The sequence below is a fragment of the Anas platyrhynchos genome, chromosome 1 (assembly GCF_047663525.1).
Source record: "Anas platyrhynchos isolate ZD024472 breed Pekin duck chromosome 1, IASCAAS_PekinDuck_T2T, whole genome shotgun sequence".
In the NCBI taxonomy this organism is placed as follows: Eukaryota; Metazoa; Chordata; class Aves; order Anseriformes; family Anatidae; genus Anas; species Anas platyrhynchos.
This window is the reverse complement of record NC_092587.1, coordinates 16,653,349-16,673,205: the sequence shown is the minus strand read 5'-3', so window position 1 is coordinate 16,673,205 and position 19,857 is coordinate 16,653,349. Positions and strand designations below refer to the sequence as shown.

At 40.5% G+C, this 19,857-nt stretch overlaps 1 protein-coding gene across 1 annotated transcript in view; it reads right to left on the bottom strand.

Annotated features, from left to right (window-relative positions):
• TBC1D22A (TBC1 domain family member 22A) overlaps nucleotides 1-17,807 on the bottom strand; it is a 169,627-nt gene extending 151,820 nt beyond the window's left edge. The window contains exons 1-4 of the mRNA XM_072032932.1: nucleotides 17,602-17,807; nucleotides 14,460-14,516; nucleotides 12,778-13,118; nucleotides 11,850-12,029 (exon numbers count right to left, since the gene is read on the bottom strand). Coding sequence (XP_071889033.1) covers nucleotides 11,850-12,029; nucleotides 12,778-13,118; nucleotides 14,460-14,516; nucleotides 17,602-17,663 — 640 coding nt within the window. The 5' untranslated portion in view covers nucleotides 17,664-17,807. The remainder of the gene's footprint in view (nucleotides 1-11,849; nucleotides 12,030-12,777; nucleotides 13,119-14,459; nucleotides 14,517-17,601) is intronic.
• Nucleotides 17,808-19,857: the final 2,050 nt, after the last annotated feature.

Sequence of the window (19,857 nt, the reverse complement as noted above, 5' to 3'; positions counted from 1 at the left end):
TTTGCCAGGTATTTTGTGAAGAGAACTGGAAAAACAGAAGTAGATGAGGTTGGTGTTAGAAGGCAAGAGAAAGCAAGTGAACAGTAGATTAGGCAAACAAAGGCAAAAGGAAGGCTACAAAACCCAGTAAGAAAGAATCACAACAGGGGAAGCCAGCAACGTAAATACTGAGCCACAAAATTCAGAGTTATCCACAGGAGCAAGCCTCAGAGAGCTTCTCCCACTAAAAATAAATAAGTAAATATAAATGAAAAGAAAATAAAAGCATGAAACGGTAAGGTCAACCTGCAAGGCACATTTATCTCCAATAAAAGAATATCAGAGAAACAAAGACTTCCTTTCTATCTCTTCCCTGAGTATCTTTGGCTAAAGAGGAAAGCTGCTGATAAACTCTATGATGTAGAGAAAGGAGGATCCTGACCAGAAAAGGAATCTCACATGGAATTACACCTGATGGGCCAGAGTTAAGCTAGAGATCACTTCCTCTACATGAACTCAAAACTGAACTTGTGAAAATCAAATGAATACACAGGCAATCTAGCAAAAAATAATTAAGGTGAATAAATTGACTTAGTCATCCAAAACAGTTTACAGATTGCATTTCAGCTATTGAGCTCCATGCCACTTTGAGGCATCTGACATTTCAGTGTTCCCAGCCTTTGAGAAGAACTGATGTCTGATGATCAGTTCACAGGCGAGTAGGATTGCACCGCATTCCTCCCAAACGTTTCATGGATTGGGGAAGACAGGAAACAAGACTGAATCACAGTTTGTGGCCAAGCACCAAGGGAGCTGGAGAAGTTAAATTTAGCTCACATTTCGAAAAAAAAAATAAAAAATGCTGGTATGGCTGAGAAAACCCTTTTACTCTCGTCTCAAATGCCAGCACTAACCAAGCACAAACATCCAGCTGTGAAAGAACCTTGTCTATGCCTACACTGAACATAGGGCTTCCAACTGAATCACTGAAGTAAAGGCTCATAATTAAAGCAATAAGAGCTACAAAATTTTTTAAACATGCCAGATCAGGCTTAAAAGCTTTTCCCTCATTTCTCACCTTTATCACAACAAATTCCTGTAAAATGCTAACTGTAATCCACATGAGTTTCTCCTCAGTTGGCAGTGAGCACTCATTGTATCACAAGAGTAGTTTTCCATTAGCGTTAAAACAAGTGTGAGGCCGTTTCTAACCAATAATCGCTATCAGGAAGGCAGCACAGCAGGATACCCAGAGAAATATGCTCTACTGTGATTACTTTCCCAGGCAGTAACAGCTTAACACATATTTTTAGATATATAGATATATCTCAAACTTTAGAAGTGTGCTTTGATAGAAAACACTTTTCATATTTAAGCTTTCTTCCATGTACTTCTGAAACAAGCAAATACAGTAGTTCTCCCTTTAACTTGCACCAGCCTCTGTTCCAGGTTAAGTTGGTAAATGTAATCATCATAAGAAGCACCAGGCTTTCATACCAACAAAACACAGCAGCCAGAAACAGTAAATAATAATAGTAATGCACGACTTTTGATTGCAGGAAAATGTAATTATTTTTAAAGGATTTGAAGTTACATCTTGCAGTAACAATTCTGTCTTTCTTCTAGGCATTCTGCACAACCTGAACTAGTAAGTTTTAATTTCAAAGGGTGCTTCTTCATGTTTGATGCCTTCATGTTTTTTCTTGCAAAACAGCTTCCAGTTATACTCCATAAAAAAATTAGGTTTCAATCTGGTTGCATGTGTGAAGAATGGTATCCTCTAAAGGAGGCATATTTAACACACTATACTGAGGTTTCAGAAAGTATTCGCCAGATCTAGGTATCTTATGAAAGCTTCATACTCTGACTTAGGGTCTGTGTTTTCTTTACTGAACATCAAAAGAAACCAAAATCACAGGGTCAAAGCATCAACCCATTTTCTGGAGATGACAGCTAATTCCTACAATAAGGCAAAATATTTGCAGAAAGATTAATATGTGAATGCTTCAATGGACGCACAAATCCAAGTTGCTGCTAATGAACTAAGCAGCTATGAATTTTCTGTTTGATTAACAGTGGAAGAGACAGTGGCCATAAAAACAGGATGAATTATACTGCCTCGAGCCTCCATAAACTGACTTGCAAGCAGGATTGCCACTGGTTACAACATATCAGTTCTTAATCTTGATGATCAAAAATTTCAGGGACTATAGAAAGTTCAAACTGCTCAATAGCCTTATTGGAAACAATCCTAGTAATTTCCTCCCCTGCTGCACTGCTTGCACAATGGCACAGGAAACAATCAAGGCTCTTTCCTCAGACCATCTATGGCTATCACAGGGAATACTGAACTTCTTCCCTGAGTCTCCTTTAATAATGATAATGCACATTTCACATAGCACCTGCATATATTCAGCTTTCCTGACACTACCAGGTAAGAAAAGGAAACAGCATACCTAAGAAAAACAAACAAAAAAAAAAAACACAAGAATATTTCATCACAGAGTAGCTTTCTTTCTTCCAGCTCAACCAGAGTGAAAAAAATCCTTCTGACTGATACTGTCTACAATATGTTCAGGCTTAGAGATTATTTTTGAAGAGCTCATCAAAAATCAATAAAAAAAAAAGGGGGTATATGGTCTGCTAAAACTTTATCTGACACACAAAAAAAACTTTTAACTAACTGAATTCCACAATTTGTTGTGGAATATTGTGCAATTCCCATGATTTTTTGATGACCAAATATAGGCAACCGCCAAAGTATGTTTTGTGTGCACAGTGGGAATTTGGATAATTTTTGGATTATATTTTTTTCTGACTCTAATCCCATAGCACAGTTGAAGATTCAGTCCACACTACAATGCTCTATATTTCCAGAAGTACTGTAATAGAATTAGTACAGAACTCCTTATCTTGCTGAGAAGAGGATGAGCATAACATGGGAATTCTAAAGATTATGCTAAGCAAACATTTATTTTTGAGTGGTGTTCACATCAATTATTTCAATCTAGATGATTTTAATCGTCATAGGATTCAGCACAAAGGAGAAGTAATTCTATTCTTTATACCATGCTGCTGTAATTAATAAAATGCAACTAAGAGCTTCTCAAGTTACAGGTATTTACTGAAAGAAGTCCACAAACCAGGAACTAGTGCTCTTTGCTATAGTCTACAATGTCCCATACTCATTAATCAAGTCATAGCAAATACCATAGCTCACAAAAGAAGGGGTGGAGAAGCAGGGATTTAGGATATTGCCTCCTTTTCCAGGACTGAGAAAAGGGGAAGATTATTTTGTTTGTTAATGCAATCTGCAGCTGTTCAATGTTAAAGTCTTTTCTACCCATGCTCCCCACAACAAAACCTTAACTCAATGATGGGTGCTGTTTGGAACAGGAACCTCTGCTCAAGTCAGAATTAATAACTCTTTGTTAAAAAGAACACGATGCAAATTTACATTTTTTCTGCCCAAAGAAGGTGTTGATTCCAACTACAATTTTTGTCCAGTCATTTCCAGAAACCATTTCTTGGTTGAATAATTTCCACCAGGTAAGTATAATCAAAACACAGATGTTTAATACAATCCAAAAAAGAACACCTGAGCTGTATAACAACAACATGCAATTCAGTACCAATTTGTCTTGGGATTATATAAATTAAGTTTCTTTAACTTATATCATGCCAGACAATTGGTATCTCATATTGTATGTTCATCAAGCAATGATAAACATAAAAATTAGAACTAGAGAGTCTACACTAGATTACAATTAGATTGGATACTGAAAAATTTATTTTTGCTTTTCTGTTACCACATATTCTGATGTCTGGTTGAGCAAAAGATTAATTTAAACAATCCTTGGCCTTACTGTGAGAGCAAAAGAATTAATAACTGTAAAGCCTTCCACTACAATGAAGAACTAATTAAATGCCAGGGCACCTAAAATTTTACAACCATATGTGAGAGAGACAAATGAGATCAATGAAAATATTTATTGATGTTTTCAGATCAATCAAATGGCTGAAGTTACGACCTGCACAGTTGTGAAGGTTATGATGCAGCTGTGTATGGCTTCTCTCCCTGCACCAGCGCATCCTGAAGTAAAAATTATGATGCTCTCCGCTTTTTGCTGCTTAGACATAAAAGGGGTGATTCTCACACTACATTTAGCACTGGTGTGACCTCACGTTGAATATTGTGTGCAGTTCTGGGCTCAACAATACAAAAGGGATATTAAGGTACTGGAATGCATCCAGAGCAGGGCAACAGAGCTGGTAAAAAGGCCAGAAGGCATGTCCTGTGAGAAGCTAAGAACACTTTGGTTGTCTAATCTGGAGAAAAGAAGGTTAAGAAGCAACCTCATTGCTCTCTACAGCTTCTATAGGAGGTGAGGTGGAGAGTGAGGCGGTTGTCTCATGTTCTATCACTTATCATCCGAGAGAAACGACCACCATTCCCATTGCTACTTCTTTTCAGGTAATTGCAGAGAGCGATTAGGTCTCCCCTTGGCCTCCTCCAGACTAAACAACCCCTTCTCCCTCAGTCACTCCTCGTATGCCTTGTTTTCTAGTCCCTTTGCCAGCTTCCTTGCTCTCTTGCACACACTTGAGCAACTCAATGTTCTTGTTACAGGGAAGAGTCCAAACCTGGGCACACTGCTGGCTCCCAGTTTGCTTTCTGCCAGATAATTTCCCAGTCACTCCTCCCCAAGCCTATACTGCTCTGTGGGGTTGTCAGGATCCAAATGCAGCAGCCAGCACCCAGCCTTGGTTAGACGCCATACAACAGTATGGACACCATCCAGCTAGGCTACCCAGATCCCCCGTAGAGCCTTCTGACCTTCACATGTCACAACAATCCCACTTAACTCGGTGTTGTCTGCAAACTTACGGAGGGTGCACTCGATCCCCTCGTCCAGACCACTGACAGAACCAAATAACTGGCCCCAACACTGGGGCCTGGTGAATGCCCCCAGTGGCTGGCATCAATGGGACTGAACTCCAGGCACTACAACCCCCTGATCCCAACCAGGCAGTCCCTCACCCAGCACAATGCACACCTGGCCAGGCCAGGAGCAGCCAGCTTCTCCAGGAGAACACTGTGGGAAATGGCGCAACGCCCCATGCCTGCCAGTGTTCAAAAGGCATTTAGATAATGCTCTTAGTGACACATTTTAACTTTTGGTCACTGCTGACACAGACAGTTGGACTCCGATCGCTCTGTGTCCCTTCCAACTGAACTGCTCTAATTACATGGAGTGGAGGAAGAAACAATTATTTTTAAAGAAATATGGACTTCTCATATCTGCTGAGATTGAAGTGTTTGCTGTATTTTATTTTGGTGTAAAAGAGAATTTTATTTGGGGTTTAAAGAGAATTAAATAACTCAGAAAAAAATAGAGAAAATGAACTCAAATTACAAATGTCATAATGCAAAAGGATTTTATTCTGGTTTGTTTGCTTGGATAATCTTGGAGGTAGAGTTAAAGGAATGTAAGGAGTTACAACAGTCATGCTGAGGATCTTCCAAATAACACTCTACTAGAACCAGCCTATGATCATGGAATTCTTCTAACTTCCCAGGCTTCAGTCTTGACAGATACATTTCAATAAAAGTTTGCTAGCTATACAGCCAAAACAGCAGTGCAAATTACTATTGCTACGATGTTGCAACTTCTGCAACCTCTTTAAAGAAAGAATTTACTTTAAATATCTGTAATAACACTTCCTGGTTTATCTTCTTTGAAGACATAAATTTAGTGAATACTCTTCCTCTAATTATATGCTATCAACATTATCTGCCTTTCAGTAGTTACAGTCTCAAATTACTAAATTAATTACTTTAATTGCTATTTTGAACATTGGGAAATGGAGGCACAGAGACCAGTGAGAAGTGGCAATCCCTGGAGATCAGTATTGGGACTGGCGCTGCATAACATCTTTATCAGTGACACAGATAGTAGGATGGAGTGCACCCTTGACAAGTTTGCTGATGACACCAAGCTGTGTGGTGTGCCCGACACACAGGAGGGAAGGGATGCCATCCAGAGGGACCTGGACAGGCCTGAGAGGTGGGCCTGTGCACACCTCATGAGGTTCAACAAGGCCAAGTGCAAGGTCCTGCAGCTGTGTTGGCTCAAACCCAAGCACAAATACAGCCTAGGCATAGAATGGATTGAGAGCAGTACCAAGGACATGGTTGATGAGAAGATCAACATGCACTGCCAATATGTGCTTGCCATCCAAAAAGCCAACCATCTCCTGGCCTGCATTAACGGAGGCATGACCAGCAGGGCAGGGGAGGGGATTGTCCCCATCTGCTCTGCTCTCATGAGACCTCACCTGGAACCCTGCATTCAGCTCTGGGGCCCCCAGCACAAGAAGAACATGGACAGATTGGAACAAGTCCAGAGGAGGGCCATGAGGATGATCAGAGGGCTGGAGCACCTCTCCTGTAAGGACAGGCTGAGAGAGTTGGCATTGTTCAGCCTGGAGAAAAAAAGGATCCTGAGAGGCCTTATATCAGCCTTCTAGTACCTGAAGGGGGCCTACAGGAAAGATGGGGAGGGATTCTGTCAAGGATTGTACTGATAGGACAATCAGGTAATGGGTTTAAGCTAAAAGATTTAGATTAGATATGAGGAAGTTCTTTACTCCGAGGGTGGCAAGGCCCTGGCACAGGCTGCCCAGAGAAGCTGTGGATGCCCCATCCCTGGATGTGCTCAAGGCCAGGCTGGATGGGGCTTTGGGCAGCCTGGGCTGGTGGGAGATGTCTCTGCCCATAGCAGGGGGGTGGAATTAGAATGGTTTGGGTGGGAGATAATCTTTAAGGTCCCTTATGATTTATTTAGATACATACATACACACACCTGAGATCAGAAACATTACAGAAACAGAGGAAAAACAAAAAGGAAATAAAAAGCTGTTTAAAAAAAAAAAAATCAAGATTGATTCAATACAGAGCAGTAGCTAAAAAAGCCCTAACAGTACAACCCACGACAAGCACACAGGGGGTGGTGGTACAAGGGGCAGGGGAAGAAGCACACAAGTTCACTGTTCAAACATTGTTTGAAATCACTTTCATCTCATCTACTGTGAAGAAATATGAAAAACATTTAAATACAGCAATATATTGAGTTGCTTTCACCTGCAAGAGCATGTAAGAAAGGGGAAATCTTAACTAACAAGATGAAGGAAAATAACCAAACAGTAATTTGTTGAAATAATGTTTCATTTGTAATGGCTTTTATGTAGTATTTAGCTCCTGAAACAAACTACAAGACATGCTGAAATTATCTACATAGTAGCTACAATATTTATTCCTAAATTCTAGATTTATTTAAATACAGACTAAATACAAGTGATGTAAATTTTGAGTGTGTATGATGGATGAAAAACACAAAATGAAGCTATGAGAAAAAAAAAAACATGGAAGAAAAATAGCCAAGAGGCTATCTTTTTAAGTTAAATCACTGTGGGCCAAAAATAGTAGCTGTTCATTGCAGTCAGCCTTTTCACAACAAAAATACAAAAACTTCTAAGTAAGGCATACAGAGGATATTTAGTGGAAGACAAGTGGAAGTGGAAGATTAAGTGTAGGAAGAGGTGCATCGGAAGATTAAGTGTAGGAAGAGGTGCATCGGCAGAGATTTTCAACAAATGAAAAGACACCTTAGCAGAATAAGACACCTATTAAGAAATGGCATCTTGTTCTTCTGTAAAATAGTAAAAATAATGAAGGAAAAAAAAGAAAACACACAGCTTTCCAGTATAACCAAGATATTAGAGCACAATAGGACACATGGTATTATGGGTAGAGTTCTTAGCTTGCTTAAAAGGGATCATTAATAATCAAAGACAATTGTCAGTAACAAAAAAAAGTAAAAAATCATATTCCAAATCTGAAAAGTTTGCCATGTCAATAGTTACTATGTAAACGCAATGGCTAATATGCCGATTGAGTATCCTGACAAAAGAATACTCAAAAATAAATTTTACAAACTACGAAAAATGCTTTCAGAAACAATTTCGAGAACTTATTTTCAATTTTAATTAGCTGATAACAATAAATTATTACCTCTAAATTGAAATATCCTACTAGAGAAGTAATCAGAATAAATGCTGATTATTATGTGAAACCGCAAGTTATTAAACCAAGGCATGGAAAATAGGAACACAAAATACTAATCCTGCAAAAAGCAATTAACATAAGAAACCATTTAAGGATATTCAGCACCGATTTCTTTTAGAAGATACTTAATTAAAGAAAATAAAGCTGTTCCAAAGCCTACTGATAAAGTACTGACCTTTGTTTTTTTCTGTGTTTTTTAATTCTTGCTTCTTAGTTGCAAATGCAAGCATGTTTAGCAGATAAGCTGCCTAACACAGGAATACTTTTCAGCGATAACAGTTTGACAAGATAGATGTGACTAACAGCATGTCAAATGAAGCTGGGGTTGGGACAGGTTTTCTTCCTTTTATACTACATATCCACAAACTGGAAGAAGAATATACACAGATGTGAACAACTACACATGATTTAAAACTGCAGGAGGCAAGAAAATTGAGAAACTTCTTAACCTCCCTATGCTGCTTTGTTAACAGTCCCCTCCGCTCCTGTTAAAGCAACAGTTTGAAAGATTCTGAAAACCAGGAGCCCATCTTCAGTCATTAAAGCAAGGTCCACTCCAAGGAAAGGCAAGGCTTGACATGAAGTGCACCTACCTAAGGCCAACTACAAGGAAGAACAAGCATGGCTAGATTACACAAAACTAGTGTGAGTTGTTCTCTCTCAATAACCTGGCCTGCAGTACCATGTCTGGGAGGCTACACAGACACATTGACCCTACAATTTATTCTGTAGCTGTGTGCCAAGCACAGCTGTGTTGCCATCGCCAGCCCGATCCTGCTTCCTGAGTTTGCACACAGTGTAACTCAGAAACGAATATACATATATATAACTAATTGACAGGGGTTTGTCCTCAAGGTGTTCTCCAACCAAAACTGCTTCTTACAGCAGGCCTCTTCTAGCAGCCCTTGTTGCTGCAGCATGATCCAGCTTGTTTAGCAGCTTTCATTTCGTAATTTTTAACTTTATGAGATTAGCTAGCCATTCTTTGCATTATATTAGTACCTGGAGGTGTGTTGTCATGCTTCTCTCTTGCAGCACAAATCAAATACCTAATATCATTTCTATAGGAATTGCTTGTATTTTTTTTGTTGCTGTTTTGCTTTATATATAGCTAACTACTCCTAATGTCAAATTCAAAATTATACTTTCCCCATTCTTATTAGAGGTAATAACACCAAAGCAATAGTCAAATAACAAGTGCCAAGTGGAAAAAAGGCATATTATATTGTTTGCATCTGTTTGTCACATAAAAAACAAAGATACTTGCCAGACTTACAAGAGAAGTGGGTTAGGAGGACTTACGAGAAGACTCAGTACAACTACAAGGGCAATGATAAGTTACAAGAGTGAGTCTATTAGTTCAGCCGTACAAAACATTAGAAATGAGTTAAGGACACTTCAGGCCAAGAAAACAGCCTCTTTGTTCACAAATAAGAGTTAAGTAATCTAAAAGAATGAATTCAGTGAATTCTTTTACATCCTGAGAATTCAGGGGGAGGGGAGCAGGGGAGGGTCCTTCCTTTCCCAGCTTGTGTTCATTATTTCCTCTCATATCAGATTGTGCCTCGTGAAACTATTCATACATGGTAATTATCTGCCGTATAAAACTGTACACAGAAACTTTGAGAACAGCTCTGTCATTATCTATTTATGGAATAACTATCAGAGTATTCCATTTCTGACTACAATATTTCTGGTATGATATTTTTCCTCACTGGGTAACATGATAGTGCTGATGGAACCTATTTCTACAACTTTAAAACCAAGCTATGGATCAAATCCTGACTCCAAAATCCACTACTGGACTTCAGCTAAAATAATCTTCACTTCCGAATGTATATGTATAATTCATGCTTCTGAGAACTCTTGAGTTTTATGGTGGGAGAAAACACACTTTCACAACCTCTAGTTGACATACATGACAAACATTGCTTTTTACATTCTCTCTCTAAGATAATTATTATTCAAGTGTGAATGAAAGGATTTAAATTACTAATTTTGTGTTACTTTGTGTTCACGGTCTGCGTTGACTTCTCACATTATGATGAGGAAAAAAGCCTGGAGTTGAAAATGCACAATGACATTGTTTCAGTCCAGAGATTATCTTTTTTGTATCACTCTGAAAAGAGCTGTCACAATCTCTCTCAACAACATGCAAAACTTACCCAGAAAACAACATCAGAGATACTTTGTTGCTCCTATTACTACCACCACTGTTTCCAAGCAAAGCCAACCCTACTATAAGAGGCAGAAATGAGCAGAAATTTTTGCTGAAATGTCACCCCGATGACTGACCACTAATTCAGCCCATCAGGATAAACAAGCACCCCTCTCCACTCACATGTGAAAGAGAATGAGCCAGCTGCAACATTCTGAAAACAACAATTGTTTTCACAACACTGATTACACTCTCACCATACTCAACAGTGACTGCACTCCTAGTAAGGGATGGTATTTTCTTTTAGTCCCAAAATATTTTACTTTAATGCCTAGATTCCATTTAATGGGGAAGTATTCCCCACCAAGTAAGGCAGCAAAAGTGAAATGGGTAGGTTTAAATTAAACCTTGTCTTCCCTCTGATTTTGTAACCCTTTGTAAACAAGGTTTCTACCATCACAATACTCTTTAGAAATAGTTTGTGTCAGTCACAATCACATAAAACATAACATCAGCCAGATCAAAGGAAGAAAAAGTGATATTTGATTATCATTTGCAAGCTTATGCAAAGTATGCAATTTATTTCAACACCTCAGAGTTCACAGCTGCATTGCATAAGAATGTGATATAACTCACTGAAGTGTTAAGTCTGGTCTAGTTAGCATTGTTTCCATAGTTCTGCTTTGCTAGCATCAATCTCACAATAAGACGCATCACAGAATGGAAAAAAAGCCACAATTTGGCCTATTTTATACTGTTACACTGAAGAAGTCTCATGACAGTTAGAGGAAAGGGAAGTCTTCATGCAAGAACTGCAAACACACGGTTTCTATGTCCTTCTGTAAGTTTCCTGAAGACATCTTCCAGAGTTGTCTAACTCAAAGTCATTTTATTTATTGTTTTGACATAAACTCCTACACCAAAGTGCCTGGCCAAGTTCTCCAAACACAGTACACTCCTTATACTTGCTCAGATTTTCATTTGGGATACAAAGCCATTTGATTCTATGATTCCCTCTCAGCACTTCCACTTACTCATCAGCCACTAAAACATAGTGCACAAAGGCAACAGTCACATTATGTGACAACACATTTGTTTGTTTTCACATTAACATGTTGTCAGCATTCACAGATGAGACACAGAACTACTGTATCAGTCTGAACATGATGAATGCTTGCTGAGTAGACAAGCAGTAACACTCCTATTCCTAAACATTTTTTCACGTTCATATTTTTAAGCATAAGAATCATTCCTATACTACATGCTGTTTTTTTTAATCAGGCTTCAAAACTAAACACAAGTAATTATACTTCACGGTTTGTTTTTTTTTCCCTGAAATTTGTCCAGTAAGAAGAAATAATGTGAAACAGAACAAGAAACCACCTAACATGCATGTAACTTGCATATTACAAGCATGATTCCTACAACCATTCAATAATATTTTACCCTTCTTTTGCAAGATCAGTTCTAAATGCTGAAAGAACTAGATCCAAGCCATCAGGAAAAATAGCATAACAATCACAGAAGTTTTATAGTTTACTAGTGATTTAGAAGGAATTCATAGCTTAAACAAGAAATACTCACCAAGATTTGTGTTGGGTCCAGCGAGTAGCTGCTTAAATTTGTCTAATCGGGATGCTTCTCTTTCAGTTAATGCAGGAGTAACTGAGGTATTGAAGTCTGCCACTCCGCTCACCAGGGGAGGTGTGGAAGTTTGTGGAAGAGACTGAGATCTCTGCATGGAAGAATTTTCACTAGCATTATCTGAAGGGAAAAAGAAGCATAATAGTTAGCCTTAGATACCAAAACGACTACTAATAACTTGAACTTTTAAATTTAAAATCAAGTTCTGTTTGGGGGAAATATAAGCTCAAGTGTAACACAATTTTGAACTTCAAACTGCTTGGATTTCACAGGAGAACCATTCCTCTTCCAAGCAGTGTTTCACAATTCAAATACATCAATTAGAGATCGCACTAACAGCAAAGCTAATTTATTGCTAACATTTCTGTGCTATTGAAAGCTGTTTCCGTCTCTCTCACCGTTCTAAAATAATAAACAGGGAAATCATTGCAATTGGTTACTTTAAAATTAATTAAAACACAGAACAGATTATATAAGGACAAACATTCCAACTATATGAATAGTTTTTCAATATATTTTATACAGTGGCATTTTAGTAACAATTTTTCTACAATAGTACAAATTGTAATTGCATACAACTTGGTACAGTTCAGTGTTGAGATACATTCAATAGTGCAACTTCCTCCAAAACTTGAAGACTTATTGAGTCTGAAAACAATGGAAATTAGTTATTCTTTCCTCACCTATACATTTCTCATGCACACACCTTATGGTTTAGCATGGAGTCTAGTGTTTCCCTCAAATCAATTAATATCACTTAATAACATTTACCTGCAGTAAAGGTTGGGAAGGGGTTAATGCCCTAAAAGGTACATTTTATAGCTTTCTTCACTCTATTTTCAACATTTCTATTCATTTCTTAACATACCTGATGAACTGGAAGTATGACCTTCACTGACTGATTTAACAAGCCTATTATCACCACACGCAATTGAAGTCAGCTCTGCAGATTCTACTTGTTTTTCTTCCTGCTGATGTTCTTCCTGAAATTTATGCTGTTCTTGTAACTTGCTGTGATTCTGAATTACTTTGTGAGCTGTTTCCATGACCACTTCTGTATTTAGGTTTTCAGCAGCTATTGCTAAGAGTTCGTCATCATCATCCCCAAGATCCCAAGCATCACTTGTGTTACTTTCAAACTCCTGGAAGGTGCTGACTTTCTTTAGTTTCACCGGAGTTGTAGGTGGTTTTGATCCTGGCTTTATCAAGCTGTTAATAACAAGTAAACAATGTTTAGAGAACTGTCAATGGAATAGGCAACACACGACAGATAGGGCAAAAAAAATAAAATAAAAACACAGAAGTCTGTGCTTGACAGCTTAACACTATATACGTAGCAAATATTTATCTCCTTCCACTCACGTTGCTGTTACATCCAACCCTGACAGAATACAGCAGAATACTCCTGAGAACAAAGTCAAGTAACAACCTGACTCTTCCTGGCTTTGAATACAAACTGGACAAATTCTTCCCTCCCTTGTCTTCAAAATAAATAAATAAATAAATAAATCTCAAAGTCAAGTAAGGGGAATACTACTGGAATCCTTTAGGAGCTGGGACACGTTACAGTTCTCTTGCTTTGTGAACTCCTACAGAGGTTTCAGGCCTTTCCATGCAAGTGCTGCATAATGACACAGCAGCGGTAATCAAGTCATCAGGCCTAGTCCCAAGCCATCACATGCAATCACACAGCATAATCACTGTCATAAACAAATCAAGTCTCACCTTAAAACTCATTACAACTATCGTTCCTCCCCAATCAGCCACTCCAGCATGAATTTGCTTCAGAACTTTGCTCTTCTGGCAGTCAGGAGAACTCCTCCAGTTACCAGCCTGAGCATGCCCTATCAGCTCCTAACCTTTTGTCCCTCTGCCAACACACACTACAAGGCAGACGAACCAAGTATCACTCCCTAGCTTGGCACTTGTCCTCATTCCCTGTAATGCAGAGCAGTCACATCAGATTTCAGCTAAAGAAGGCATCAAGCCAGCTTCCCCACTCTCAAAAATAAAAAAGCAGAAGCTGTCAGGATGCAATAATGTATTTTGCTAAACACCTCAACCATAAGGACATGAAGACGGATGTTTGCACTAGTTTGGGGTTATTAGCATGAAATTTATTTGGTTACTAATGATGTTTCATATTTCTGCCATGTTCATGAACATCATATTCTGCTATCCAGTAATAATGATCTAAGTTGATAAACTTTAGATCACTGTAAATCTCTCCTGCTGCCTTCCCACTCACAAGTAAAATGCCCACCTTTGCCTCAAATTAATCTACATCATAATCTGATTCTCCTCTTTTACAGATGGATGCACACAAAAAAATAGGCAGTCTATCAACAGAAAGATGCATACAGGAAAGCCACTTACACCCATAAGCATCAGGAAGTCACAAAAGAGAAGTCAGAACAGAGAAGTCAAGATTATGACAAAAATTGAAAAAGGAAGATTAACATCTTCTGACAAAAAGAAGAAAAGAAAAGGAGGAGAGAAGACAGACGAGATCCAAATCACCTTGAATATTTGAGTACTAGGTTAACTTACGTTCCATGCAGCAGCGGATCAAAAGGCGGATGCTGAGCTCCGTACACATGTTGGATACTAAAGGAGAAGAGAGACAGAGCGTGTAATAAGTAATCACTAATGAAGACAACTGAAATGTTCCAGCAGTTTTCAACTTCAAAGGATCTCCTAACCAACTAAAAACAATGAAGCTGAAATTGAAGCACGTACTAAGAAATAACTTGATAAAAATCTTAGATATGCCAAACAGGATCACTTTTTCAAGGCCTAGAGTAACTTACATTAATTTATTGTTTTCTCCAGGAAATAAAACAAGAAAAGGTAGCTCCATAATAAGATGAATCAAAAGCATGTAGGTTTTCTCTTTTCTGATTTATCACTTCTTCATTTATCTCTTGCCAAAAATAAAACAAAAACTCTCAAAGAACTGTCTGTAAAGATTTCATCCTCTCTGGGTACTTGTGGCCCAAAAACCAACCAGTCAATTCTTAACAGTGACTAAAGCAAAAGGCTGAACAATTTAAAGGAAAAATAGCATGTGAAAGATGCCCTGTTAGAGAACGTAAGAGCAGTAAAAACAAATGCTTTGAAATAAAGCTTCCAAAGACAGATTTTTTTCCTACTACAACATCTCATAATACAAAACAGCGTATTACCCTGAGCAATAAAACTCTACAAACTACAAGTTCATTTCCTCCCAGATTTCAGCTACAAAATTATTTTGTAAGTCAAAAAGCTCCATGGAAATCCCAGCAAAATTTACATGCAGCCTTGTACCGAAAATTATTACTGAAAAACTCTGATTGTAAGAGAAGCAAATCATATGCAGCAGTAACACCTCCCTAAATCTGTACTGAAAACCACATTACAGGAGGCAAACGTGCCCTCCTGACAAATCAAAATCAATCCCAAGACCATAAATATAAATACGTCCAACCTTCATAAATTTGAGGTAGAACCACGCCAAAAAGACGGCGGTCATAACAAATTACAGGAGACTTGGATTTATACTAAAGAGGCCATACTGACAGCTGGGAAATTAACCCTAGAGATGTCTGAGGGTGGTGCTTTATACACTCTTGAATTTTTTACGTAATTCCACACAATCCAAAAAGTCAACCCAGCACCAGGCTTCCCACACAGCTGTATGCTGTGCCCTCTGAACTCCCTCTCCTGCTCTACGATCACACAAGGGTCAGGCTGTGCAATCGAGGAGAGTCAAACATGTTTTAGCCCCGCAAGAACTTTGTGAAATTACAGAACAAGAAGTTCAGAGAGACAAGAACAGTCAGACCAGAAGAGTCCATTTATAACCAGAGAAATAAAACCACCACCAGTTAGAGCTTATGGATAACTGAGAATGGAAGAAGTTAAAGGATGAGCAAGATTATTTCCTACAGCATTCAAGTAAAGGTAGCTTTATTGTTTATATCATTTACCTGAGAACCAAGAATACATCTCATCCGTACAAAAAAAGAATGTAAGAAACTGAATTACCCCACTGTGAGAATAGTTTAGGGATGGGAGCAGAGAACATAACTGTAAGTGTCAGAACATTTGATGTCATTTGGGGGATATATTCCCTGGAAAATTTTGAATGGGAGAGTACGTTTGTAGCTCTCAGCTACAGGACAATTGGTTCTACTCTTCATACTTCAGAAGCAAAGTTGAGAAATTAACAATATTTTGAATACTATGCAGGAAAACATACTTTATAGCCATGTTTTAGTCTCAAGGCACAACTATTTAAATTCATAAAGAAAACATGAACCAATCAATTCGCTGTATGATGCCTTGATCACTGAGTAAATATAATAGGGTTTGCAAATTTGTAACAGGATTCAACAACTTCAAATTGAGACTCCATTAAAAAATAGCTTTCTTTTTGTAAAAATACTAATTATCCTCACGATTTTCCAAGTTTGCATGTGCTTCACGAGAGAAGAAAAGCTTTTAGTTTAAGAAAACTTCTTCAATGTGTTTTATTAATCTTCACTGATAAAAAATAGAACATGGCCAGAGGCCGGGAATCATTAAAGCCCACTTTTGTCTCTTTGAAATTTCACAGTATTTGGCTAAAAAACGAAGAAGTAAAAGTTTCCCATCCACCACCCAAGCAGTTGACCATACAGAACTGCAGAAGAGCTGCTGTTTTAGCAGAAAAAAAAAAAAGACTTTTACATCTACTTTCTAACCACACTCCTTTTTCATCCCCATTGCTCCTTAGTTTCTTACTAAGAATCTTTTCAGGGGCATTTGGCAAGGCTAACTCAGCTATCCCTTATCTATCTATCCACTACCAACTTTTTGACCCAAGTTACAACCACCACTTGCTGAGACAACCTTTGTTTCTTATTAAGAACCTTTTTGGAGGTGTTTGGCAAGACTAATCCTGATAAGACTAACTCAGCTACTCCTCATTAACCCACGATCAAGTTTTTGACAAAAGTCATGGAATCGTCAAGGTGGGAAAAAGCCCTCCAAGATCACCTGGCCCAACCACCCCCCACCACCAACGCCACCACTAACCCATGTCCCCAAGCACCACGTCCAACCTCTCCTTGAACACCCCCAGGGACGGTGACTCCACCACCTCCCTGGGCAACCCGTCCCAGTGCCTGACTGCTCTTTCTGAGCAGAAATGGCTCCTCATTGCCAGCCTGAACCTCCCCTGGCACAACTCGAGGCCATTCCCGCTGGTCCTGTCACCAGTTCCCTGTGAGAAGAGGCCGACCCCCAGCTCCCCACAGCTTCCCTTCAGGTAGCTGCAGAGAGCAATAAGGTCTGCCCTGAGCCCCCTATTCCCCAGACCCACAGCCCCATCTCGCTGTGCCAACCCGCAGCCTCCCAAGCAGCGCAGCCTGACGCTGAAACCCTCCAGGCCCTGAGCTGCCCCAGACACGCAGCAGAGGGGCGGGGAGGCCCCGCACCGAGTTGGCAGCCAGGACAGCGACAGGGGCAAAGCCAGCACAGCGGGGGCAGTGACAGGTTGGGAACAGGTCCCGGCAGCGAGGCCGGGGCAGGGGCCGGCAGCGAGGCGGGCCCAGGCTCCCGCCCCCCGCCGGGCAGCCCCGGGCGGCTCCGGCCCCGCGGGAGGCGGCGGCGCTGGGACGGCCCCGAGGAGCCCCCGCCCGCCGGCCCCGGGCTCGCCGCCGCCCCTCACCTGCCCGGCACCTTGGCGCCGCTCCGCTTCCAGAACTGCTTCCTGCCGCCGTCGCTCGCCATGGCGGCCGTCACCTCATCCCCCCGCCCCGCGGCGCCGCGGCCCCGGCCCAGCCCTCACGGCTCACTCCCCGCCATTGCTTCCCCCCGGGACGGCACTGAGCGCTGCCATCTTGGCACCGGCAAACAAGCCCGCTCCTCATTCGCCCCACGAGGCGGCCCGGCGGCTCTCGCCAACCAGAAGTGAGAGTACTGTCGGGTGGCTCGCAGGGGGCCAATGGCAGCCAGGGAGCGCCGGGGAGGGCGCTCGGGGCAGAGTCCGGAATGGCGGCGGGGCGGGGCGGGGCGGGGCGGGCAGGGGGCGGTGGGGCGCGGCCTCCGCGCTGCAGGTGGAGGCGGCCCTGACGGGACGGAGAGGTTTAGACATGTGCAGAGGCCTCTTGTGAAGCACAAAACAATTAAAGTTTGAAAAGTCCTCCAAGATCACCTGGTCCAACCACCCCCCACCACCAATGCCACCACTAACCCATGTCCCCAAGCACCACGTCCAACCTCTCCTTGAACACCCCCAGGGACGGTGACTCCACCACCTCCCTGGGCAACCCGTCCCAGTGCCTGACTGCTCTTTCTGAGCAGAAATGGCTCCTCATTGCCAGCCTGAACCTCCCCTGGCACAACTTGAGGCCATTCCCTCTGGTCCTGTCACCAGTTCCCTGTGAGAAGAGGCCGACCCCCAGCTCCCCACAGCTTCCCTTCAGATAGCTACAGAGAGCAATAAGGTCTGCCCTGAGCCTCCTCTGCTCCAGACCAAACACCCCCAGTGCCCTCAGCCGCTCCTCACAGGACTTGTGCTCCAGAAAAACAGACTGTCCATAGGACACCCATCCCACGGCACTACCCCACAGAACTGCGACAGGCAGACCCCAGTGGGATCAGCCTAGAAATCTAGGCTGAGGCAGCTGCACCAGGGACCATTTGCTTCAATTCCCATCCTGTCTAAATCCCTTGCAGACCTTGTGTTGGTGTATATTATGATAGCCTGTAATAGTATTGCGACCTCCATATGGTTCCTGTGTATGATCAATGGCCTGAACTTTTTCTATAAAGACTGCTCTTCATGGTATTCTGAGCAAGGCACTTTTAAGCTTTAGTCCTTTTTCATAAAGCCAATATAGACAGAGAGTAGTTCAGAATATCCTTGATGAAGAAATGCAAAACCTGACACGTCAACAGAAGGAGACGTTGCAGATAAAAGTACAAATTTCAGTCGAATTACATCTAATGTTTTATAATAAATTGGATTCTCCTTTTGTTTCTCTGTTATATAATTGCTAAATACTGTTATTTACCTATCTTATCTTTTTGTGGGTTAGGCAGGCAAAGTTTTAATCTTTCTCAACCTTAAAGTTCCCTTAAAGACTTCATATTGTATCCACATTTGTTGGTTTGTTTATTTTTTTGTTTTTCTCAGCAATTCTGATCCAAAGATGCCTCATTTCTGCAAACAGAATGGATATGTTTCTATGCTAGTCTCTGGAGCCTGGGTCCTGAGAAAACAGTGCTGATTACAGATCTTTTTCTCTGCATCCTAATGCAAGACTAATTTAATATGTCAATGTCCATGCAGTGAACATTCTGGCATAACTCAAAATTGGCACGTAGTACAATACCTGACTTGTAACTCAGCATTTGTTCTTTGGTGTGTATTTCAAATGCAAGTAATTTATTAGAAGTACAAAATATTGAAGTTTTTTGCCTGCTTTGGGAATTACCTTCTAAGAACTAACCATCATTGTTTAGCAGATCATGCAAGGTCATGGTCTAGCAGTGGAAGCTGCTTGTCATGGAAATTTCGATGCTACTTATCGACAAATATGCTATGGGTATCCTTTTCTCTGCTAGTGTCCTTTGAATGAGATCCCTCTTAAAGATTATGGGCCTGTAAGCATTTTGTAATGCTTTGTGACCTTGAGTATCAGCAGTTTTAATACAATACACAGGAAGCATAGTGTAATATGAACTATGTCTATTAGCTAAAGTGAAAATGACACCTGCAAGGTCATGAGTGGAACTTTGCTTGGTCTAAAATAGATTAAGTTTACATTAGACCCATCGTTGTCAGAATACAAAAATGAGATACTTTTGCTTGTGACAGTCAAAAATGTGATAAATCCATAATAAATGTATTCTGTCATAAGCAGTAATGCAGTTTCTGAAGCTGTATTTCTGCTCTTTTTACGTGTTCGTTGTTGATATT